The sequence below is a fragment of the Canis lupus genome, chromosome 28, assembly GCF_048164855.1.
Source record: "Canis lupus baileyi chromosome 28, mCanLup2.hap1, whole genome shotgun sequence".
Lineage (NCBI taxonomy): Eukaryota > Metazoa > Chordata > Mammalia > Carnivora > Canidae > Canis > Canis lupus.
In genome coordinates, this window is record NC_132865.1 from 39,401,800 (window position 1) to 39,428,103 (window position 26,304).

At 35.5% G+C, this 26,304-nt stretch overlaps 1 protein-coding gene across 5 annotated transcripts in view; it reads right to left on the minus strand.

The window, feature by feature from the left end:
* Positions 1–26,304, minus strand: part of SNTG1 (syntrophin gamma 1) — an 814,835-nt gene that overhangs the window by 257,357 nt on the left and 531,174 nt on the right. For all 5 annotated transcript variants that reach the window (XM_072804669.1, XM_072804667.1, XM_072804668.1 and 2 more), the window contains one exon: positions 23,378–23,512. In XM_072804669.1, coding sequence (XP_072660770.1) covers positions 23,378–23,512 — 135 coding nt within the window. The remainder of the gene's footprint in view (positions 1–23,377; positions 23,513–26,304) is intronic.

Here is a 26,304-nt window from a genome sequence, read left to right on the forward strand (position 1 = left end):
TAGAAAGAGTTAAAGACTAGGTCATCAGATACAGCTAAATCTCACCACAGAGGCATTAAATGTCTATAATTTAACCACATATGTTTGCAGAAAGAAAGAGTAAGAACAGTTGAAATAGTTTGGACCATCCACCCAGGTATTCCTCTCTAGGAACATATGCCTCAAAGTGTGCTTGAGTTGACAGCCATCAGTTTGCTGTTCCTCAGTCTGGTCTTATCTCCCTCAAGTTCGCATGATTGGGTTTCTTAGCACGGGTGAAAACTGCGGTGAGCAGATGAATGAAGTGGTAGAGGTGCCGGAAGGGAATCCATCTCAGTGGAGGGGGGCTCAATGAGCTGCAGTGAAAATCTTGAGATTCCACAAAGCCTTCTCTTGTACTTCTCCAATGGGAAGTAAGGAAAAAAACATTTTTTGAACCCTAAATTTCTCTGTGATACAAAATAACAGAAGAAGTCAGTTCTAAGGAAGAAAAATGGTAAATATGTCATTAACAAAAATGACAATTTTAACAAAAAATTTCACTCTTCAATCTATTATGCTGTCATGTAGAGTAGCAATTACATAGTTTGTAGAGACCTTGTTTTCACAGTATAACTTATTTCATTTCATCGGTGTGTGTGATTCTTCATTTCCAAAACAATCCAGATGTTAGCCTAATAATCTCTACTCAATCTCATTGAAGTATTGCATATTTAATTAAAATAAAGTTCTATGAAAACAATACAACCTTCATAAATCTATAATCGTTAGAATATTCCTAGGCTCTTTTCACTAGTATCACATTAAGGACACTTTGGTTTGAAGCAATAATAATGGAACTGCTGTGCATTTAAAAATCACTCATTCACTCACAGAACATTTATTTTGAGGTGATAAGTTTTGTTTTCTACTTTTATACAGAAAAGCTACTATCTAAACTGTTTTAATTGTCCATCCAAGATAATCATTTAAAATTATAGGAAATGTGAACTAGAGAAAGGAATAAATATCCAGATCAGTAGTTCATTCATTGACTCATTGTTTTTGGAATCAATTATGACCTCAGATAAAGTTTTGGAACTGAGACAAACACAAGTAGTCAAAAAACAGAAAGCGAGAGGAAAGGTGTCAACTTTTATTTTTCAACTCTGGCAGCCTCTGCAATCTCATTTAATGCCGTCACAAGAGATCATTTAAATTAGGTGTTTTCTCTTTTTCACTCATGGGAACCAAGATTCAGAGAAAGTAAGTAATTCAGATAGGGTCACAAAGCTAGCATGTAGTAAGGCTGAGATTACAAGCCAAGTCAGCTTGATTTCAAAGCCAATAGATTTATACCATAAAACACAGATACACACACACACACACACACACACACACAAAAAAAAAACTAATCTTAGATATGGCTTTCCTTTGAGTCAGATATACTAAAATATACAAAAAAAGATGAATAAACAAAAAATAATGCCAACGCATAGCCAGAGTGATAAGGTAAGAGGAAAAAATTTCTCAATTGTTTGTTAGAATGATAACAAAGTGTCAATCAAGGGATAAGTAAAAAGGCTCTGCAGAAGCAGTGGCCCTGATTGCATTCATCCTGGGCCTGTGACTGGCAAGGTGAGAAGTGCCATTGAAATAGTGTATGAAAAACATTTCTACCATCCAAAGGGCTATAGTAGAAAACTTGTTCATTTTGAATTTGGCTCTGGCTGAAAGAATTACAATTTAATTCTCCTGAGAATTTGTAAACATCTATCATCTATTCCAAATTTTAATAGTTTTCTCTCCGGGGGGATGCTTATATAATGTGCATTTTAATAGACTCATAGGTTATTTTGGCATGTGTTAGCATGCAAAATAGAACAAGAGTGCTAGATAGAATATTTACTGCCTCCCAGGTGGGTTTGAGATGAGGTTCACACCACCTATGTGGTTTCAAATCCCGAAAGAGAATTTAGTTTAAAGGATATCCCATTGCTAGTGTCTTTGGGACTTGGCAAAAGCAAATGCAAATACAAATTCTGTATTTGTGACACATTATAAAGCTGAACCCCAAGAAATACTGACAAAGTGCCAAAAAACTTGAGCTCACAGTGAAAAATCACAGGAGGAAATAGAGCACAATGAATGAGTCAGCAGAATAACAAACCAACAAACAAGGAACAGATAACATATTTTGATCTATAAATACTACAGGTGCTAGAATTCCAAGCATACCACATAGATAGGATTTTTAATATGATTAATAGAACAGGAAGAGATATCAAATGTATGACAGTGCTTTAAAATAGTATGTGGCAAAAACAAAATGGGTCAATAAAACTTTTAGAAGCAAAAAACATAATTATTAGAAACAGAATTCAATAAATAGTTTAAATAACAGAGTAAATCTAGCCAGAAAGAGAGTTAGTGAAGTGAAAGAGACACTGGAGGAGTTACTGTCAGTGCTCCAGAGAGACAAACAGTAAAATACAAGAAAGTAAGAGAATGAAGAATCAAGGGAGATGAACTAACATCCACCTAAAAAATATTACTGAAGGGAAAGAAGAGAGATTGGGAAATATACATACTTTAAAAATAATTGCTGATAATTCTTCAGAATTGAAAAACATAAATCCTCATATTCAAGAGTTTCTATGACTCCAAAGCAAAGTAAATAAAAAGAAATTTTCATAAATACATCAGAGTGAAATTGCAAGTAACCACAGACAGGGATTCCTTAACTTTCAAAGCACTCAGGAAGAACAGGACAGATTCTCTACAAAGAAAGCATAATTAGATAGATGGCTGACTTTCCAAAACTTCAAACTCAAATTCAGAGTGGGGGAAGCAAAACATAACAAAATAAAGCAAAAATGTCAACCTTCCTACAAAATGAAGAAAAATAAACACTAGAAAATTTTAAATATTTATGTACCTATCATCTACCCATCTATTTACCATCTATATACATATATATATGACCCTATATGGATAAATCTTAGGGATAGCCTTATAGTATTTACATGTAGTAAATAAAGAAAATTAATAGGATCATAAACACAAAATACAAATCAGTTTCTCTCTATGGGAGGGGGAGAAATGTACCAGTGAGGGGAGCACTGGGGGTATGATGATGGACACATGGGTGACCATATCCTTCTTGCTTTTCAAATACAAATTATATGTTATAAAAATTAATTTATGTAAATATGATATATATTTTGTATATGAAAGTTCATAAATAAGAGCAATATACTTCATAATTAAATTAACTAAGCATCATTGTTTTAATAAGCCAATTTCAGTTTTTGTTTTTTAAAATTACAGATCTGACCTACATTCTAGGTTTAGCTTTGGAAATATGCTATACATTTATATTTTAAAACGCTAGTAGATGGTCATCTTTCCACAGTTTTTAACTGGAAAAAAATCAAATCTATAACACATTGCAATGGCTAATGTGCATTTTTAGGTTCTTAATTTACAATTAACCAGATGTTTATACTTGCCACATTTACAAATATTTTCTTGTTTTCTAGATATTGTTCTAGGTATTATTTTTACTGAAGCATTTGTGAGTTACAGACATCTTGACACTTCACACCTAAATTTTCCTATATATTTTTTCTAAGAACAAGAACGTGCTCTTTTTCTGAATATCTTTCCAATATCATCATCACTCCCAATTAAAAACTGCCATCAAAAATATTATCTAATATATGGCTTATATTTAAATGTCTCCTATTGGTCCAAAAGTATTCTATATCTTTTTTTCCAATATGATATCCAATCAATATTGTATTATTGCCATATCTCTCATCTCCATTTCCTTGCTCTTACTTAGCCTCAAGTCCAGATTCATTCTGCACATCATCACTATTATGCAATGCCTAGAGAAGGGACGCCTCCATGTTAGAATGAGGAGAAGCTGTGGTGTTTTTATTTTTTTTATTTTTTTAATACATTAATTTTTTATTGGTGTTCAATTTACCAACATACAGAATAACACCCAGTGCTCATCCCGTCAAGTGCCCTCCTCAGTGCCCGTCACCCATTCACCCCCCCCCCCCACCCTCCTCCCCTTCCACCACCCCTAGTTCGTTTCCCAGAGTTAGGAGTCTTTATGTTCTGTCTCCCTTTCTCATATTTCCCACACATTTCTTCTCCCTTCCCTTATATTCCCTTTCACTATTATTTATATTCACCAAATGAATGAGAACATACGCTGTCCTTCTCCGATTGACTTACTTCACTCAGCATAATACCCTCCAGTTCCATCCACGACAAAGCAAATGTTGAGTATTCATCATTTCTAATGGCTGAGGAATATTCCATTGTATACATAGACCACATCTTCTTTATCCACTCATCTTTCGAGGGACACCGAGGCTCCTTCCACAGTTTGGCTGTTGTGGACATTGCTGCTAGAAACATCGGGGTGCAGGTGTCCCAGCGTTTCATTGCATCTGTATCTTTGGGGTAAATCCCCAACAGTGCAATTGCTGGGTCATAGGGCAGGTCTATTTTTAACTCTTTGAGGAACCTCCACACAGTTTTCCAGAGTGGCTGCACCAGTTCACATTCCCACCAACAGTGCAAGAGGGTTCCCTTTTCTCCGCATCCTCTCCAACATTTCTGTTTCTGCCTTGTTAATTTTCCCCATTCTCACTGGTGTGAGGTGGGATCTCATTGTGGTTTTGATTTGTATTTCCCTGATGGCAAGTGAGGCAGAGCATTTTCTCATGTGCCTATTGGCCATGTCTATGTCTTCCTCTGTGAGATTTCTCTTCATGTCTTTGGCCCATTTCATGATTGGATTGTTTGTTTCTTTGGTGTTGAGTTTAATAAGTTCTTTATAGATCTTGGAAACTAGCCCTTTATCTGATATGTCATTTGCAAATATCTTCTCCCATTCTGTAGGTTGTCTTTGAGTTTTGTTGACTGTATCCTTTGTTGTGCAAAAGCTTCTTATCTTGAGGAAGTCCCAATAGTTCATTTTTGCTTTTGTTTCTTTTGCATTCCTGGATGTATTTTGCAAGAAGTTACTGTGGCTGAGTTCAAAAAGGGTGTGGCCTGTGTTCTCCTCTAGGATTTTGATGGAATCTTGTCTCACATTTAGATCTTTCATCCATTTTGAGTTTATCTTTGTGTCTGGTGCAAGAGAGTGGTCTAGTTTCATTCTTCTGCATGTGGATGTCCAATTTTCCCAGCACCATTTATTGAAGAGACTGTCTTTCTTCCAATGGATAGTCTTTCCTCCTTTATCGAATATTAGTTGACCATAAAGTTGAGGGTCCATTTCTGGGTTATCTATTCTGTTCCATTGATCTATGTGTCTGTTTTTGTGCCAGTACCACACTGTCTTGATGACCACAGAAGCTGTGGCTTTTAATGCCATTCTTCCTAAATAAGTCTTTCTAATTAATGATCCTGAGACTAATCTTTTTCCCTTTCTCCCTTGTATCTTCACATGTCTCCTTTGCTGGCTTCTCCTTGGTCAACTGACATATTCAACTCTCAAAGAATGAAAAAAAATTAAAACAATGCTTTTCTCCTTAGTCTATATATTTACTTGTAATCACCCTCTTTCTCTTTCAGAACAAGTGTCAGTACATCACTTTTCAAATGCTGCTTGAACTATTCTGATCTGGCTTCAGGCTTTACCACATTTCTGAAATAGTCCTAAGAGGAACAGACTAGTGTTAGACCATAATAGTTTGAACAGACTGGCTCTTCTGTTCACTATCTTGAATTCACCCTCTCACTAAAACTCCTATCACATACTGTTCAAGGTATGCACTTTGTAAGTGCAAGTGTTGTTAAGATGATTAAAACAAACTTCTTTTTCTCCAGGGACTCACAGTCTTTTCGTGGCAGAAATTACGTCAACAGAGAAGTGCAATAAAAGTAACATTAGGCAGAAAAAGAAATATAAACAGATCCAGTGAAAACTCCAATTATTTCTAATGTGTAAAGTCAATGTTGGTTTTGCTTGTTTGTTTTGTACTCTGTACCCACGTATCATTCTCCCCAATGTTTTTATGAGCAATTTTTCCTAAGTGTGTGTCAAAATCAACTTTTATCTTACTCCTGTCTGAAATCTGGCATATCTTCTCACATATCTTTCTTCATTAATGGCAACATAACAGCTACTTTTTTTAAAAGATTTTATTTATTCTTGAGTGACACAGAGAGAGAGGCACAGGCACAGGCAGAGGAAGAAGCAGGTTCCCTGCAGGAAGCCTAATGTGGGATTTGATCCCAGGTCTTCAGAATCACTCCCTGGGCTGAAGGCGATGCTAAACCGCTGAGCCACTCAGGCTGCCCAACAGCTACTTTTCTAATGAGTTTGTACCTAACCTTAAATCCTGCCCCACTCCAACTCCATCCCATAAGCAACCTGTCCCACGACTCTCAATCCTTGCTTACTATGCTTTTTCATAGCTTAGTGATTTTGCACACATTTTCCCCTTTGATTAGAAGTTCTGCTCTCCAATGTATATCTTTCAGCATTCTGCCTAATAATAAGGTATGTTTCTTTAATTACATTCTTTGAGAGCAATCCCTAAGTTAGACCTCCATACTCTGTTATCATCATGTCTATACATACCTATATTATGTCACGTTCCATGTTATGAAGATATTATTTTTAAGCCCTTACTGTGTGCCAGGGACTGCATTACCTGTGTTACATGCATTAATTTATTTAATCCTCACCAGTAGAAACTATTACCTTCATTTATATGATTTACATGTAAGGAAGTGAGGCAAATCTTATTTTCCTCAGTTATATATAAGGAAACTGAAATAATCAAACTAGTAAGTGGAAAAATCTGACCTAGAACTAATCTTATTCCAACACCCATGTTTTGTCTTTGTATATGGATGCACAATTCATTTAGCATGTGAGACTGTAGAAGATATGGGACAGCTTATTTACACTTGAGTCCTTAATACCTATGCTTATGACAACTGATACAAGATAAGTGGCCAGAGATTAGATACGATTTCTTCTACAAAAACATAATCTCTTCTTGGGTGATTTGGTGACATATACATATTGGGCAATAATCCAAAAGACCAGCTTTGTTCATATAAATAAAAAACATTAAGATTAATGGAAAAAAGATTATTATATTATAAGATATTTGAAAATGCTGAACACAAAATAATAGAGCTTTTGAAATACATTATCAATAAAGGACATATCCAAAGTCCTTTGGTGATTGTAGGGTGATCCAAGTTGGGAGGTAAACTACATTTGAAACCAAATAAATCTGCAATCTGGATTAATATGCAATCTGATTGATGAGCCATGGTATATGCCCAATACATGAAAAAAATCATAGGATTATAATAACTCAACATATATTATGGTGATGACTTGTTATTCTGTTTGTTCAAGTATTTGACTCATATATTTGAAAAATATCTTTGTTATTCTTGCATACCTATATTTCAGTAATTATGCATACCATCATCAATATTATGGCATCATTTGGATCTTTCTTATAGACTCAAAGGCAATAAGCTGCAAAAGTAGTATGATAAATAAGTTACATTTTTGTCCTTAAAATAAAATATTAAAGACTTGTCAATACATTAGTTTTATATGTAAGAAGAAAAATACATTAAAATTGTTTTAAGGGTAAAATAAAACACAATATGCTATAGGAAATTGCCCTTAAAAATCTGCACTTAATAAAGCATGTTAAGCACAATATTCTTAATATGCATCATATCCTTAATAATGATTTAATGAGAAAAACTGACTCCATTTGTAAAGTGTACTTCTACCAGTGTTATTATTTTTCTTGTCATCAATGCTATCATTCACTTTCTTTTTCATTTGGAATATCCTTCAACTAACAACACCCAAATCTCCCCCTGCACCTGCTCTGTCATAATCTGCTAGTAATCACAAACTTCACTGATGCTGTCGCCCACATCATTGTAGTTGTCTCTGTCCAATTAATAGTGTTGCCACTACGACAGGTCTAGAGACAATGTTTTTTTCTCCAACCACAATCTTCTTTTCTAGAGCTGCCATATCTCCTGCAGGTTAAGCCCTGGGTGATTTATGAACACCATACAAGAGGAAGTTTTCCAGCATTGTCATATAAATTTAGGAATCTCTATAACAATAAAAGAAAAAGATGCTTTAATGTTGAAGGTCAGGCCTTTGTATATCCTTCTATTATAAAATCATGGCTATCTAAACCACAATTGTTTACCTATAACTTTTTTTTTTTTTTAATTTTGAGAAATACTCAATCCCAGTCCCTTTCTTGATCTTACTTGGAATGGAATGGCTTATTCCCCAAAAAAGAACAGGTCAAAAAGGAAGAGCAGAAATAAATACCCTCCGTTGTTTCATTCTTACACATAAAATAAATTTTTAAAAGGATCCGAATTACACCAATGACTTCTATGTTGATTTTACTTAGCAATGACCCCTTCTGCTTATAAAACTGATTTGGGAAAATCATGTATTTACTTAGATCAAATTTTATAACATGTTCTAAGAAGTAATTAATTGTTGGCATTTGAGACTACTTTTTAAAACTTTGGAAAAAAAAGGGCCCTTTGGTGGTGCGGTTAAGCCTCTGACTTTTGGTTTCAGCCCAGGTCCCAATCTCAGGGTGGAGAGATCCAGCACCAGCTAGGACTCTGTGCTTAGCACAGAGCTTGCTTGGGATTCTCTCTCCCACTCCCTCTGCCCCTCTTGCTCATGCTCTCCCTCTTTCTAAAATAAATTTTTAAAAAATAAATAAAACATAAAAGTAAAAAAAAAAGCTTGAAAAATATAGTGTGTATCTTATGTGTTTGTGTGTGCAGATTCTATATTGAATGGCTCTTCGATGTGGGAAAAAGAAAAAAATATTTTCTTTTTTTTTTTTTTTTTTTTTTTTTTTTTTTTTTTTGAAAAAAATATTTTCTGAGGCTACACATACCATCTGTCCTCGGTGACCTAATAAGAATCTATCACCAGTGAGTACACTATCAAATCTAGCTGCAATCTCTCTTCTGATCAAATTGTCCATAGGTAATGAAGCTCACCCAGACTGCTCTGCATCCTGTTACATACCCTATGGGAATTAGCACTAACTCCAAGGCTAAAGGTAGCTGTTAACTTCTCTTAATGTTACCTTCAGGAAATCATGGTGTTGCTAGTGGAATTACTAATTGCCTGTTTCTCCCACAAGCACGACTAAAGGAAGCTGTTTTGTTTTGTTGATTCTAAATTCTAATGATGCCCATTAAAATTCTGCTAAGGTACTGATCACAGTAGACCCTGCCAATCCCTGCCTTACCCAAGGTTTTGCTTTCTGCAGTTTCAGTTATCCATGGTCAACTGCAGTCAGAAAGCAAATGATCTTTCTTCTGTTGTACCATCAGAAGGTCATCAGCAGCCTACCACTGCATCACATCCTTCGTCTCACTTCGTTTCATCACATAGGCATTTGAGCATCCACAACATCACAAAAAGAAGGATGAGTGCAGGATAATAAGATATTTTGAGAGAGAGAAAGAGACTGCATTCATATAACTTTTATTATAGGATATTGTTATACTTATTCTACTTTATTATCAGTTGTTGTCAATCTCTCACTGTGCTGAATTTACAAATTAAACTTCATCATAAGTATGCATGTACAGGAAAAAAGACAAAAAACACAATTTATATAAAGTTTGGTACTATCTATGGTTTCAGGCATCTACTGGGGCTCTTGGACTGTATCCTCCATGGATTGGGGGGCTACTTGATATTGATGCTATATATCTATCTGGTAGAGTGATCATATCTAGAATTTAATCTCCAAAATTGTCTTACCTTCTACTTGCAACTTGTTTGAAACTGGCATCTTCATAATGAAATATGTAGCTATCTCATATTGAGTTTAGCCTCACTGGCCTTCTGAAAATATTTTGTCAATATTTAAAACTAGCATAGACTAAATTTGATTTTCCTTCAGGGCAACATTGGAAGGGTAATATCACTAGGTCAACCCCAACCATCTCTGACTTAAGAGTGTTAGATCATTCAGAGGGTGACAGGGATTGAATGATTTCTGAGCAAAAGGGAAGATGATCGCTTTCTGTTATGTTAACTGAAGTTTCAACATATCTATTTGACAATGATTATGTATCATTCTGATCAGCAGTCACTGCCTTATCTACATCTAAAAGTTCTTGAGTAACTGCTGTCAGCATTTTTCTATTTCCAAATTATCACAGATGGAACATGCCTTATCTGATATGAACTCAATGCTGTCAATGATATCATCTTTGAGCAAATCAGAGAATGTTCCAGAAAAGTAGCTAATACAAAGTCCTGGGACAAAAACCTAGCCTGTTTGCTGGTAGAAGCCACAGTAACTACATTAGATATTTGAGCTTTATTTATCTGTCACCAATAATTGAAAATGTTTCCAAACTTTCCAAATGATCAACATTTTGCTGAATTTTATGCATTTAACTAGAATACATGTGTCAGATATTTAACATACTATGCCAAGATGCCTTTCCTTTGCCCCAGTCTATGGCTGTTTTGTTGTAAACTTTAAAACTCTCTGAGCAGGGAGTCATGACATGGATTTAAGCCCCTGTCTGATCTGGTGAGGGCCTACCTCCTCTCTTCCATATGGCTGCCTTCTTGTATCTTCACATGGGGAAAAGAGGAACCTCTGCTGTCTTGTCCTCTTTTTTGTAAGGGTGCTTATCCCATCAGGGAATCCATCCTCATCATCTCTTCTAAACCTAATTACATTTCAATGGTCCCAACACATTTGGAATGAGGCCTTAATCTATGAAAATTGAGGATGAACATATACTCAATCCATAAAAGACTTCCCAGGTATTCCTTCATCATCCAAATCCAGTAACTTTCCTGCCTTTCCATGGGGGATCTCCTCACACAGTTACTATGAATTTTCCAAGTCTTGATTCCTATGACTAAACTAAGCCCTATCTTATGTCAGAGCCTTCAGAGAAAGGAGCTAAGAAGCTCACTTACCATTGATGCCTGGGTTTTGGCCAGTCTACCATTATTTGATCTTCAGATACTAACCTTTTGTCTAATTCAAGTTCTGAAACCACTCATCCTCATGTCTCATCTGTTCAAGTAGGCCTTTTTCCTGGGCTTATGCCCCAATATCTGTGCTCCATGGTCAGTGAGCCAATTCCAGGTCCCAGGGCCCCCTTCCATGCGTGGCACAGAAGTGCAGGTATTGTCAGGCTCCACCTAACTCTCCAGTTCAGGACTCATTCCACGGTGGCTTCTGAATCTCATTGTTCCAGGGCTTTTGCAGTGGGGCTGAGCTACCAGAAGTGTCAGGAGGTAACAACTCCAAGAACAGGCCTAAACTAATGGAATGGGCCTAGGAATAGAAATTTCAGCTCTTCCTGCCCCACTGTCAGGGTATAAGGAAGCTTAAACTTAAATTTCTATATTCTTCTGAAGTTTTCTGCTTCATCTTCCTTCATGAGTAAATGGGCTGAGGACAAGGCTGTTATGAGCTTCCTTGGTGACCTCTCTCATGGAGGCCTCCTCCCACACTTCCCATGGATTTTCTATTCCTGGATTCTCCAACCAGAGCTTCATAACACTGCCCCCAGACTTCATCCTGGCATCCTTGCCTGGAGTCTCCATCTAGTATTGGCTGTGCCATAAGAATGTTCTCCTAACCTTTCCACTAAGTTAAGGAGAGTAAATATCAACAATGTATCAGTTGTTAAACACAGATGTGACTTTATTGTCTCACAAGTTGGATCAATACCTTAGCCCACATCCTCCACCCTCCCAAACTCATCTTAAGTGAAAAACTCGAGCTATTATTGTGGAGAGAGCATGAAGACCATACATTGTGGAGGTCACATTCAAAAAGGGTCTAGTTTTCAATGCAGAGGTGTCTAAGGGCCTTTGGAAGTGGGAGCTTTTAAAAAGCAGCAGACAGAGTTTTTCCAGAGAACAACTGTTTAAGTCTGAGAGCATAAGGCACTACATTCTTTTTTATAGGTTTGTTTCCCCCAGACATAGAAATAGAAGGTAGAATTTCATTTGGGATGGGTCCCAAGACATCCTCTCAGATGAAGGGAAGAGTGTTGGAGAGCAGAAGGAAATGAGATGAATGCAAGGAACGTTTTCAGGTGGGTTACTTCTCTGTGTAGCTGGTCCCATCCTAAGGGAAGTCAGAATGTCTCAGCAAGTACCCACCAAAATTGAAGAAGCTTGTGCTCCCCTTCCAACTTCTGTTGGTCATTGGTTGAGGGCTGGCTCTGGGGGAGGCAATTCTCAGCATCTTTCCTTGTTGGGTGCACAGGCTATTGCACTCTTGTAGACAGAAAAAGCCCTGAGTCCAAGAGTGGCCAGTGGCTGGGTAAGGAACCACCATTGTGTAGAAAGCAGTGCACCACAGGAGTGTGGGCAGATCCCTGAAGCATTGGCACAGTCTCCTCCACCTTCTGGGAGGATCCACCAAGGGATAGGATAAACATATAGACCTGAAATGTTGCTGTGTCCTTAAAGATAGAGACTAGTTACCCGTTTTTTTTTGGGGGGGATGGGATTTGTGAACAGTGGCTACTCTAGACCCTTCTGATGTCTACAAGGTACACATAGGGAAGGGAATACCTGTTAGCAGTTGCAGCTGCTTTCAGGAGGAAAGAACTGGGGCCTCATGAGTTCCAGTGATTCTGTGAGAGTAAGAAAGGATTATCTAAGCAGCAGTAGCAACCAGATGTTTTCCTGGCCAAATTCATCTGGCCTAGTAGTAAGGTATGTATGAAAGGAGACCGGGTCTGTTTGTGACAGTGTGCCAAGAGGAGATGGGGCTTCCCTCCTAGGGTTCTTCTACTAGGAAGTTTTTTTTTTTTTTTTTTCTTTTTTAGCCTCTTGATGTCATGGATTGTATTAATTGATTTTTGAATTATGAACAAGACTTGCATACCTGGGATAAATCCTGTTTGGTCTTGGTGTACAATTCATTTTTCATATGATTGATTTGATTTGTGATTTGTGGAGGATTTTGCATCCATGTTCATTAAAGATATTAGTCTATAGTTTCTGTATATTGTTATCAGCCTATTTAATTTTAAGCTATATGTGTCTTTATTTTTAAGATGGATTTATTGTAGACAACACGTAATTAATAGGGTCTGGATTTTTGATCCACTCTGATAATCTCTGTCCTTTAATTGGACTATTAAACCATTGATTTTATAGTGACTATTGATATAATTGGAGTAATGGCTACCATATTTGCTACTGTTTGGATTTGTTGCCCGTGTACTTTATCCTGTTTTTGTCTTCCACTCTTTTTCTTCCCATTGTCATTAAAATTAATATTTGGTATGATTCTGTTTTTCCTCCTTTCTAAGCATGAGTTATACTTCCTTTTTTACTTTTTTGGTAGTTGGCCAAAAGATTGCAACATATACTTGCATGTAATCCAAATCCACATTAAAATAACACTACACTGCTTCACAGGTAGTATGAATATTATAATAACCAAATAATCCTAATCCTGCTCTCCATTCCCTTGTCTAGTTGTCAGTCACTTCACTTACAATAGGCATTCATAAGCATGTATATAGCATTCATAAATGTACATAATAACATTTTGTTATTATTATTTAGAACAAACTGCTATTTGTTATGACAAGAATAAAAAAGAAAGGTTTTATTTTTCTTTCAATTATATATTTTTTCATTACCCTTCCTTTCTTTAGGAAGGTTCATGTTTTTGATCTTTATTAATTTCCTTCTCTCTAAAGAACTTGTTTTATCATTTCTTAGAAGAAGGCAGGTGTACTGCCAATAAATTCTGTTTGAGAAGGTCTTTGTTTCTCCTCCACTTCTTTTTTTTTCTTCTCCACCTCTGAAGAATAATTTTGCAGGGTACAGAATTCTAGGCTGGTGATTTTTTTCCTCTGAACACTTTAAACATTTCTCTCCACTCTCTTGGGACACCTGAATGGCTCAGAAGTTGAGCCCCCTTCAGCCCAGGGCATGATCCTGGAGTCCCAGGATCAAGTCCCACGTGAGGGTCCCTGCGTGCCTGCTTCTCCCTCTGCCTGTGTCTCTACTTCTCTTTCTGTGGCTCTCATAAATAAATAAATAAATAAATAAATAAATAAATAAATAAAATATTTAAAATAAATAAATAAATAAACATTTCCCTCCACTCTCTTCCTGCTTGTGTGGTCTCTAAGGGGAAGATAGTCATAAATCTGATCTCTGTTCTATAGGTGATGTGTGTTTTTCCTTATGGCTTTTTTCAGGATTTTTTGTTTATCTTTGCTTTTCTGTTACTCATGTATTTAGGTGTAGATTTTTAGCATTTATTCTGCTGCTGTTCTCTGAAATTTCTGCATTTGTGGTTTGGTGTCTAACATTAATTTGGAGAAATTCTCAGTAATCATTATTTCAAATATTTCTTCTGTTCTTTCCTCTCTTTCTTCTGATATTCCCATTGCACATATGATACACCTTTTGTAGCTATCTCACAGTCCTTGGATAGTCCTTGGATGCTCTGTTCTATTCCTTTCAGTCTTTGTCCTCTTAGTTTTTCAGTTTTTGAGGCTTTTGTTGATAAATCCTATAGCTCAGAGATTCAGTCCTCTGCCATGTTTGGTCTACTAATGAGCCCATCAAAAGCATTCATCATTTCTGTTCGCACATTTTTATCTCTAGAATTTTTTGTTTTTTTCTTAGGATTTCCAGCTCTTCGCTTACATTACCCATATCTCCTCCCATGCTGTCTATTTTATCTTGTAGAGGTCTTAGTATATTAATCATAGTCCTTTTAAATTCCTGATCTGATCATTCCAGCATCTCTGACATGTCTGGTTCTGGTGTTTGTTCTGTCTCTTCAAATTTTGTGTGTATGCTTCGTAGCCTTCTTGGTATCCCTTGTAATATTTTCTTGGTAGTTTCCCATGATGTACTAGGTAAAAGGAACTACTACTGTTAATAGGCATTTAATAATGTGGTGGTGCAATGTCGGGGGAGGAGAAGCATTCTACAGTCCTGTGATTAGGTCTCAGTCTTTTGATAAGCCTATGATTATCCACTGTGAACCTCACAGGTACTTCTCAGTTTCTTCCTACCCCTGTGTTGGACAGGATGGCTACAGTGCCCTGGAATTGGCTCTGGAGTTGGGTATTTCCCTTCCTTAGGTCAGTTAGAGTCCGAAGACAGCCAAATAGTTTAGGCTTGATTAACTAGCTTCCCCTGAGGGCAGACATTGGTAAGAAAAACAGAGTGTTCTCATTTATTTCAAGATGGTTCCATAGCTCCCTCCCCCTCAGCGGATACCTGGGGGATTTTCTCCAATCTTTACTCTGAGAAACTGGTAGAACTCCTGGAGGTAAGTTTCACACCATTATGTTGGCCCCTATGACTGGGTCCCCCTAGGGTTTTTAATTCTCAGATTGCCCACATTGAATGGCTAACAATTCATCAATTACAGTTCTGGTCTCCTTACCCTGGTTCTGGCTCCCACTGCCTGCTCTTGAGTCTTTGCTCTGGTTAGCAAAAATTCTCCATATTCAACTGTCTCTCCAACCCTGAAGGCAGAAGTTAGTTGTATTTTCTTTTTTATGAGTCCAAGAAGAGTTGATCATTTTTCAGGCTGTTCAACTTTACATTTTTGAGGAAGGAGTGATGACTTCCAAGCTCTTCATAAGCAGAACCAGAAACCAGAAGTCCCCTTGCATCTTTTACTTTCAGACTTGTCCACACGGAGCCTCCAGCAGTTTAATTACAGTTCTGGCTTTCCTACCGTAGCACTGGTGGCCAGATTGGTTTCTGTGGGTGAGCCTCTGATTTGGTAAGCTGTGGCTCCCTGTATTTGCCTGTCTTATTTATCCAGTCTCTGGGGCAGCAGTTTGCCCTGTATCCTCCTCTCTTTTATGGATCCAAGGAGAGCTGATGATTTTCCAGTCTGTTCAGATTTTACTTGTTATGACTGAGTGGTGACTTCTTCCTATATGTAGAACCAGAAGCTTATGTATTTCTTTATTGAAAGAATAAGTGAATATAAATCCATTTTGTGAATGTATCAGAATTCATTCATCAGTTTTCAACTTGTTTTTGTTCACAACTTGTATATTCTTGTACGAGTCTTTTTGTGAACATTTCTTTTCATTACTCTTGGGTAAATCCCAAGGAGTAGGATTTTTTTTCTTTTTTTTTTAGTTTAGCGTAGGTTTATGTTTAGCTTTATAAGAAACTGCCAAATAGTTTTCCAGAGTGGTTCTCAACTGGTACTCTAATGCATGAGATTTTTAAATGAACCACATTTTTGCCAAATCTTTTTTTAGGCCATTGTAATGGGTGCGAAGTTGTATAGTATGGGATTTTAATCTGATCTGAAATTCCTTGATGACTGATAAATTGGAACATCTTTTTATGCTCTCCTTAGTCAGTTGCATATCTTACTTTGTGGTCTTTTGCTCGGTTATTGTTGTTTGTTTTTCTTAATTGGGCTGTTTGTACCTTTTTTTGATTTGTGATAGTTTTTTATATATTCTGGACAGATGTCCTGTGTCAAATATAGGGAATATTTTCTCCTAATCTGGTGTTTGTCTTTTCATTTTCTTAAAAGGTGTTTTTAAAGATCAATTAAAAAAAAAACATGATGGCTTCACATGACCATTTTCATTTTTATTTTATTAGTATTGTTCTACCTTTAAAAAAAATCGTCCACCCTTGAACACAAAACCATTTCCTTTTTTTTTTTTTCCAGAAACTTATTTGTTACAGTTTTATGCTTTACACTAAGGTCAATCTTAAAATATTTGTAATTCATATAAAGCAGGAGTCAGGTGCAATCTTACTTTTCCATATATTTATTGAGCTGTCCTAGAGTTTTTTATTGAAAAGATTTTTATTCTCCTTTGAACTGATTTGACAATTGACCAGTGGCATTAAAGAAGATAGGGGAATAAGAAACAAAGAATTCTTTCCACCTAAACAATCGCACCGGTAGAATCTGTCTAATATAGTTAATTTGAATTCTGGAGTCTATTGTAAAGATTGCAACTTTCAGAGAAGTTTTGGATGGTAAATCATGGCTAATTTAAATCAATTTCTGCTCTCAGAACAGTGGCAACTAACTACCCATCCCCCCACTAGCCCAGTGATAGAATACCTGTTTCTGGAGCAGCTTACATGTGGCTTATGGAAAACTCCAAATATTGGAGACCTAAGTTCTGATCACTGATAACTTCTTTTGATTGTAGAAGTGTACAGACAGGCAAGTGCCATTGTAGCAACACCCACTGACTAAAGCAAATTCCAGGGGATTTAAAGAACCAAAGATTTCCTTTCCCTTCATTTCTCCCTGTTTCCTCTTCTGGGAGTCAAACACTTAAGAATTAAGATATTCAAAAGAAACTGTGTATATATACATATACACAGGTTTTGCAAATATATATATTTTGTTCCCCATATATATGTATGGGGAAATTTACAAAGTATTAATGCATACACAAGGAGAGATATAGGCTCAGGCAAGATCTGAGAAGACCTTAAGTTGACACTTGCGGTTAATCCCTGGCATAGAGATGGCCTACAAAAATTGAAGACTAAGAAACAAATAAAAACTGCAAACCCCGGAGAAAGGGAAGAATTTGATTTCCAGAGTGCCACATTGTAAGAATCAAATGTCTAAGTTCCAACAAAAAATGCAAGACATACAAACGGACAGTATAGCCCATTCAAAAGCTAGGATTCTTCTGAAATGCATGTGGTACACTTTCTGGGATACATATGTTAGGCCACAAATTAAGTCTCAGATTTTAGAAGGCAGATATCACATAAGGTATCTTCTCTGACCACAACAGGAAGAAGTTAGAAATTAGTAACAGAAGGAAAAGTGAAAATACACACATTTCTAGAAATTAAGATACTTTTAAGCACCCAATGGGAAAAGGAGAAATCAAAAAGGAAAATAGAACATACTTAGAGAAGAATGAAAATGTAAGTATAACTTATCAAAATGTTGAGATAAAAGAAGTGCCAAGAAGAGAACCTTTAGCTATAAAAGTTTGCATTAAAAGAAAAGATCTCAAACCAACAATGTACCTTAACCATGTTAGAAAATAAAAAAAGAAAAAAACAAACTAAACATAAAGCTAGCAGAAAGAAGGAAATAACATGATTAGAACAGAGATACATAAAATAGAATAGAGAAGCAATAGAGAAAATCAATGAAATAAATTTATTCTTTGAAAAAATTAACAAAATCATAAATATTTACCTAGATTAGCTAAGAAAAAAAGAATATTAAAGACTAAAGAAATGACTAAAATCATAAATAAGGGTGAGCAACTACCAACTTGACAGAAATTTAAAAAATATCCAAAGAGAATATGAATTAACTGGATAGCTTTGATGAAATGGACAAATTCCTAAAAGCACAAAATGTACTCAGACTGAATCATGAAGGAACTGAAAGTCTGAACAAATATAACGTTGGTAAAGAGGATAAATCAGTAATCCAAAATCGTTCAACAAAGAAAATTCTCGGACCTGATAATTTCACTGGTCAATTTTTCCAGACATTTAAAGAAGAAATAATACCAATTCTTCTCAAACTCTTACAAAAAGCTGAAGGAGGGAAAACATTCTAGCTCATCCTTAAGTGGTGACAATATCTTGATACAAAATCAGAAAAAGACTATAAGAAAAGAAACTATTGACTCTTATGAACATTGATGCAAAAATCCTCAACAAAATACCAGCAAACTGAACTCAGCAGCATATTAAATATATTATAGATCATGACTAAATGGGATTTATTCCTGGAATACAAGAATGATCCAATATATGAAATTCAATCATTGTAATATACCATATTACTAGAATGAAAGAAACACACACAATCATATTAATTGATACAGTAAAAGTATTTGACAAATTCAACACCCTTTCAACACTCAAAAAACTCAGAAGAAAACTACCTCAAGATAATAAAGACATATATGAAAAACCTATAGATAAGACTGGACTCAGAGGTGGACTTAAAGTTTTTTCTCTAACATCAAAAGCAAGGATGCCTACTTTTACCACCTATTATATTTTAATTAATTAATTAATTGAATTTATTTTTTAAAGATTTTATTTATTTATTCATGAGAGAAAAAGAGGCAGAGACACAGAAAGAGAGAGAAGCAGGCTTTATGCAGGGAGCCCAACATGAGACTCGATCCAGGGACTCCAGGGTCAAGACCCAGGCCAAAGGCAGGCGCCAAACTGCTGAGCCACCCAGGGATACCCCCACCTCTTTTAAACATAGTAGTAGAAGCCTTAGCCAGACAAATTAGGCAAGAAAAAGATATGAAATATATCCCAATTGGAAGGAAAAAGGTATAATCCTCTCTGCTCACAGATGATATGATCTCATATCAGAAAACATAAAGACTACTGACATACAGACACACACAACCATTAAAGCTAAAAAAAAAAAAATTTCAGCAAAGTAGCAAGACACAAAGTGAATACACAAAAATCGATGGAACAAAGAAAAGAAAATTAAGAAAACAACTCCATTTACAATAGCATAAAAATAATAAAATACTTAGAGGAATTAACTAAGCAAGAAAGTAAAAGGCATACACTAAAACCCACAATACATTACTGAAAGAAATTAAAGACATAAATAAATGAAAAAACATCCTGTGTTCATGGATTAGAAAGCTCAATACTGTTGAAATGGCAGTATTATCCAAAGCTAGCTACTAATTCCATGCTATCCCCATTAAAATCCCAATGTTAATTTTTACAGAAATAGAAAAACCCATCCTAAAATTTATATAGAATCTCCAGGAACTCTATGTAGTCAAAACATTCTCAAGAAAGAACAAAGCTAGATGGTATACACTTCCTGATTTCAACATTTACCACAAAGCTAAAGTAATCAAAACAGTATGAGTCAGACAAACCAATACTATAAATAGGGAGCTCAGAAATCAGCCCTTGAATACATGGTCAAATTATTTCTTACAAGGGTACCAAGAAACAATAATGTCAGGCAAACTGGGTACCTGTCTGCAAAAGAATGAAGCTGGACCTAATACCATATGCAAAAATTAAATCAACATAAATCATTTTACATCATGTACATGGCATACATGTAAGAACTGAAACTAGGAATTCTTAGAAGAAAATGTAGAGAAAATATTCATGACATTGGATCTGGCAATGATTTAGATATAACACCAAATAGTACAGCCAACAAAAGAAAAATGGACAAACTGAACTTCATCAAAATTAAAATCTCTGTGCATCAAAGGAAGCAACAGAATAAAAAGCAACCCATAGGTTGGGAAAAAATTACTTGCAAATCACGTCTGATGAGAAATTAAATAAAAAACTGCCACAGAATTACATTTCATCCAGCAATTCTACTTCTGGGAACATACACAAAAGAATGAAAATCAGTGACTTAGATATCTATGCTCTCATGTTCATATTAACAGTATTCTAAAGGGCCAAAAGGTGAAACAACCCAAATGTACACTGTTGGGTGGATGGATAAGCAAGATAAAGAAAATATGGTATATATATATACCGTGTGTGTGTGTGTGTGTGTGTGTGTGTATATATATATATATATATATATATATATATATATATATAATATTATTCAGTCTTATAAAGGAAGGAAATTCTAACACATGCTACAAAATGAGTGAACCTTGAAGACATTATATTAAATGAAATAAACCAGACACAAAAGGATTAATTCTGTGCTTCCACTTATGAATCAATACATAAAGATGGAAAGTAGAAGAGAGATCAGCAAGGGCTGAGGGGAGGGGATATGGGGGGGTCATTATTTAATGGATACAGCATTTTACTATGGGATAATGAAAATTCTGGATATGGATAGCAGTGATAAGTTCACAGCAATGTGAATATGCTCAATGCCACAGAATCATACACTTGAAAATGGTTAAAAGGGTCAATTTTATGTTATGTACAGTTCATCACAATAAAAAAAAAAAGCAATTGACCATGTAAGTGTGGTTCTGTTTCTGGACTCTTTATAATGTTCCATTTGATTCATGTACCTGTGCTTATGACAATATCACATTGTATTCATTATAATAATCTTATAGTAAGTTCTGAAGTTTGGAAGTATAAACACTCCAACTTTGTTCTCCTTGTTAAAGATTGGGCTATACTGAGTCTTTGTCTTTCCATGTAAATCTTAGAATCAACTTGTCATGGTCTACCAAAACATTTTGGGGATTTTAATTGATATTGAGTGCTTAGGAATATTTGAAAACTTAAAAATATTTAGTCTCTCATTGATGATCATGTTACATTTCTCCATTACTTGTTTATTTTCATTTCATTTATCGTAGTTCTGTGGTTTTCAAGGTAAAAGCTTTGAACACATTTTGTTAAATTTATTACTAACTGAATTATCCCTATGATGTATTGTGGATTCCATTTTTATTGTTTGTTGCAAATTACAGAAATACAATTAACTTTGGACATCGTCCCTATTTCCAGCAACCTTGCTGAATTTGTATGTTATTCTATCTTTTGTAGAATTCTAAGGGGTTTCTACATACACCATCATGACAGTTAAAATAAAGACAAAATTTACATCTTCTTTTCCAATTGTTAGGTCATTTATATCCATTTTCTGGCTTACTGTATAACCAAGACAATATTGAGTAAAAATGAGGCAAGTGATGATCCTTGACTTTCAATGTCAGAAAGTATCTTCAATGTAAACTATAATGTTAGTGAGAATTGTTCATTAGAGGCTTATTGGATGAAGGAAGTTCCGTCCTATCTAGACTTTGTTGAAAGTGTTTCTTATAAATGGATGTCAAATTTTGTCAATTTTTTTTTGCATTTGTCGACATAATCATTGGATATTTCTCCTTAATTCTATCAAGTTCTTCTCAACATTCTTTTCAAAAAAGAGATTAGGTTTTTGTGCATTAGCTATTTTGACTGCATAGTTTAAAATCGATAACATACAATTGATAGACTGAATTTTACAAATTATAACACTTTACTGATCTAGAATTTGTGAAATATATTCATTCCAGAGAGTTATATGAATCATTTTACTTCACTGAAAGGAAAGAAAATAAAGAGAGAAGAAGGAGGAGGAGGAAAAGAAGGAAGGAGGAAGGAAAAAAGGAAAAGACAGAAAGAAAAAAGGAAGAATCATTGACCACTATTTTTTATTAACTAAAAGGAAGAATGGGCACTCCATAGGAACAACTTAATTAGCTTTGACAGTCAGACCCATGATTCAGGATAATTTAAATGGTCTGTGACAAAAGATAGTTAACAGTCTGCAAAATGTCCATAATCTTTAGTTAGCAAGGGCCTATTGATTTAGGACCTTGCGTGACTCCCATAGGATGCTGATGAGAAGCGAGGTGGAAAGTCAAGTTCAGCATTATTCACCACCAACAGAACTCCAAGGTAAGTCTGTTAATAAGCTACAGATTAAATCTTTTTCCGAAATAGGGATAGATGTCTAGGGAATCCAGGAGTCCTACTGTTTGTTATTTGCTGTAATTTTCTTCTGAAATCGCATTTGGCAACACTATTAAAATAATGTCTTTAAGGCCATTACATAATAAATGATAAACTCTAAAAGTTGTCCTCTTTAATGCTAAAATTGTTTTGTTGAATATAATATAATTTATCCTAAAGATGTCTTCCACAGCTGTACTACTAAGTAAACCAATGAGTTTTGAGTGATAATTTATAGCTTTTTCAGAGGCTGGATTAGTAGCAGGGTAATATGCCAACCAGTTAGGGCATCAGATAGACCTTGCTATGACACTTGGGCATAATTATATCAAGGAGGTCCATGGAATCATTTAGGCACAATCCCCTGGGGAAAAGTATTGACTTTGAGTCCAGTGACTGCCACCTAAAGCCTCATGCTTCTCAAATGTCAAGATTTAGGCTCCACCTGTGCACAAACTCCAAAAGTTCAATGTGATGCAAGGTAAGAAGACCAGGACAGGGAAACTACCCTGCATTATTCTCAGATAGTCAGCTGCATGAAAAAGTAAAATGTATTTTCTCAAGATCAGATATAAAAGTGTTACTGCAGCCACTTAACAACTGGGAGTTAATGAGATGCCCTCATGCGTGGGGATGGGCCCTAATGAGTGGCTGTGGATCTGGGTTTGGTACATATACAAGGGCACTGCTTACTTAATAATATCAACAAAAATGACATGCAGGAGGATTCATTCTACACTGAGGTAAAAGAAAACTGTATTATGAATTTTCTGTAATTAAACATTTTATTAACAACAACAACAAAAGGAACCAAAAACCAAAAAAAAAAAAAAAAAAAACAAAAAAAAAAACCAAACCAAAACAAAAAAAAACTTCAACAGAAGGAAAGCTACTTACACCAGAATAGAAAGGCTCACCCGACACACATATCACATCCTGTTCCTGGATCATCAAAATATCTTTGGCTAGGTGCAGCCGAACTTTGAAAGGCTCCTGATTACCATCCTGCAGCAAACAGATCCCTGTCTTTGTCTTCAGGCAAGAAAAGAACAAAATAGAGAAAAAAAGTTATACTTAGTTTATAGAATATAATTTTACATCCTATTCATAGCAAAACATGATGAAGAGCGTTTGAGAGCTAAAGAAAACACATTCTGATGAATCTGGAACTTAATATAGGTGCAGAGACAAGATTAACCATTTCATGTGAAATAGTCCTCAGGTAATGGGGATTATGTCAGAAAATCCACATAAGATTAGGAGAATAAAGAGTATAGTTTATACACTATATTTGAAAAATAATGAAAAATGTGTTTAATATTTATGATCTAAATATAAAATTTCTGTTAAACTAATTAAGATACAATTCACATTGTATACAATTCACCCCTTTAAGATGTACAAGACAATGATTTTTGTACAAAATTATGTAGGCATCATTAATAGTCAATTTTAGAACAGCTTCATCACTTCCAAAGGAAACCTATTATGTGCATCACTCCACTCCTCACCCCAGCCCCAGGCAACCACAAATCCACATTCTGCCTCTATCATAGAATTCTAAATCTGAAAACATATCTGCTTAACATCTTTTCTATTTTCAATGATTTCATCATTCTTAATCACCAAACACACACATACACACACACACTGTACAGATGAGAAAATGAGGATTACAGGGGGAGAGAACTGCCTAAATTTAGTTAATTAAAAACAGAACCTGGCTTAAGACCCAAGATTTGTGATTTCCAACCCATTGTTCTTGCTTCATGTGTTTTGGGGAGTTACAAACACAGCCCATGAAGACTGTTGAACTTGTACTATATAGCTTTACACTAGTACCTCAGTATTCATTAAAGAAGCCCACAAATCTCATCACTCCTGAAGCACCAATACCCGTCAGTATATAATATTCAACCAGATAATTAAAAATATGCTCCTCAGCAAGTACACTTAAGGTCCTCATTTGTTAAAAATACAAAAGGAAATTCTTTTGAGACAGGAAATGATCTCTTCCCATCATTCCACACCATAAAGTCAATAGGAACAATGACTACTTTGGCAATTACATTTTCATTTAGTAATTATTAAGCCATTATTAATTTCGATAAAAGGATAAACATACATAAATATGCATTTATCCTTAGTATTTAATGAGCACAAAATTCCAGGCAATAATACCAGGCTTTCTCTTGGAATATAAATTTACATGTGGATCCACCAGGAATTTCTTCCTTTAAAAAAATGTTTCCTTATGTAAATGGGAATGTAATTAGATACTGATGCCTCTAAAGATTATTCTTTCTGTAAACTGCTTTATTCCGTGTGCTAATACATACCATTATACTCTCTATAACCATGGTCTTATATTAGTCTGTAATTATTTTGTAAGGGTTATATCTTTTAAGGAAAAACTAGTTTTTTTTTTTTTTTCCAGGAGCATAGATGGCATTCTTTCTTCCTTTAGGAGACTGGCACACAGCAGGCATTCGCTAAATTGTGTCAATTAATCTATTCTAGAGCACAACTCAAGTGAATAGGTCTAGAGGACAAAAATATTTCAGCAAAGGCAAATTATATTTTCTTAATATAGAACATAATTTTCTACATTTTTCACAGAGAAGAGTCTTTCATGCTTACAATGTGATTTTGGCTAGGAGCCAACATCAAGACTCTCTGAGGTGGCATGGAGAAGAGGAGGGTATAAAATAATATCAAAGCCAAGTGAACATAATTGAGCACATTTGCTGATTTTTTAATGTACAGTACATTTGGGCCAATTTTCTCCCAGAAGTGTAATGGAATAGCTAGCAATCACAAATAATGCCCTGTCTCAGCATGATGATGAAAGAGGGGTTTTCCCTGAGAGCCCATAAATACATTATTGTCACACATCAAAGAGATATCAAAGATCATCCAGGGAAAGTTTGAGGTACAAAAATACAGCTATGAGACTTCTCTTGTTACATCCGACATGGTCAGATCTCCATTCCCTCAAATAATGTATAAAATATCCCCTAATTATTAGAGAGTTGTGTGCAAAACAGAACACAGACTTTGAGCTCACATTTGGGTCCTAAGAAGGCAGAATTAAAGAAAATAAAGAAAGAAGTACCTTTGGTTAGAATGAATACACATACACACACACATGCCAATAAATAGCTGTTTGGAAAAACAGCACTAATGAAGCTTACAACAAATTCTACTTAAATTAATTCTTTAGAGATTATAGATGTTACATATATTTTATTATAAAGACTTAGCCATGTACATGAAAATACATTTAATATCCTGGGATCCCGGGGTGGCTCAGCGGTTTAGCACCTGCCTTCAGCCCAGGGGCGATCCTGGAGTCCCAGGATCGAGTCCCAGGTCAGGTTCCCTGCATGGAGCCTGCTTCTCCCTCTGCCTGTGTCTCTGCCTCTCTCTTTGTGTCTGTCTCTCATGAATAAATAAATAAAATATTTTTTAAAAGATTGAGGAAATAATAATTAGAGGAGGCAAAAGTTATTTTATTCCAAGAGGGTAAAATGAGTAAAGATTTGAAAGTATGAAGATGGATAGTTGAGATGATGCAAGAAGAGAGAAGCATGAGTACATTCCAATGCTAAGTCTGCATGATGTCGCAGGGACCAAGGAAGGTGAGGTGTTAGGTGAAGAGGAGGAATGTCAGGGCCCTTATGTGATGTTCCAGGAGTTTAAAGATATTGGATATGCCCTAGAGAAATCTGAACAGTAATTTATACATACATTTCTTAGAGCAGGAGGCGGATAGGAATTGGGAAAGCTACAACATAGTTTTTGATAACAGAATAAATCTTGAG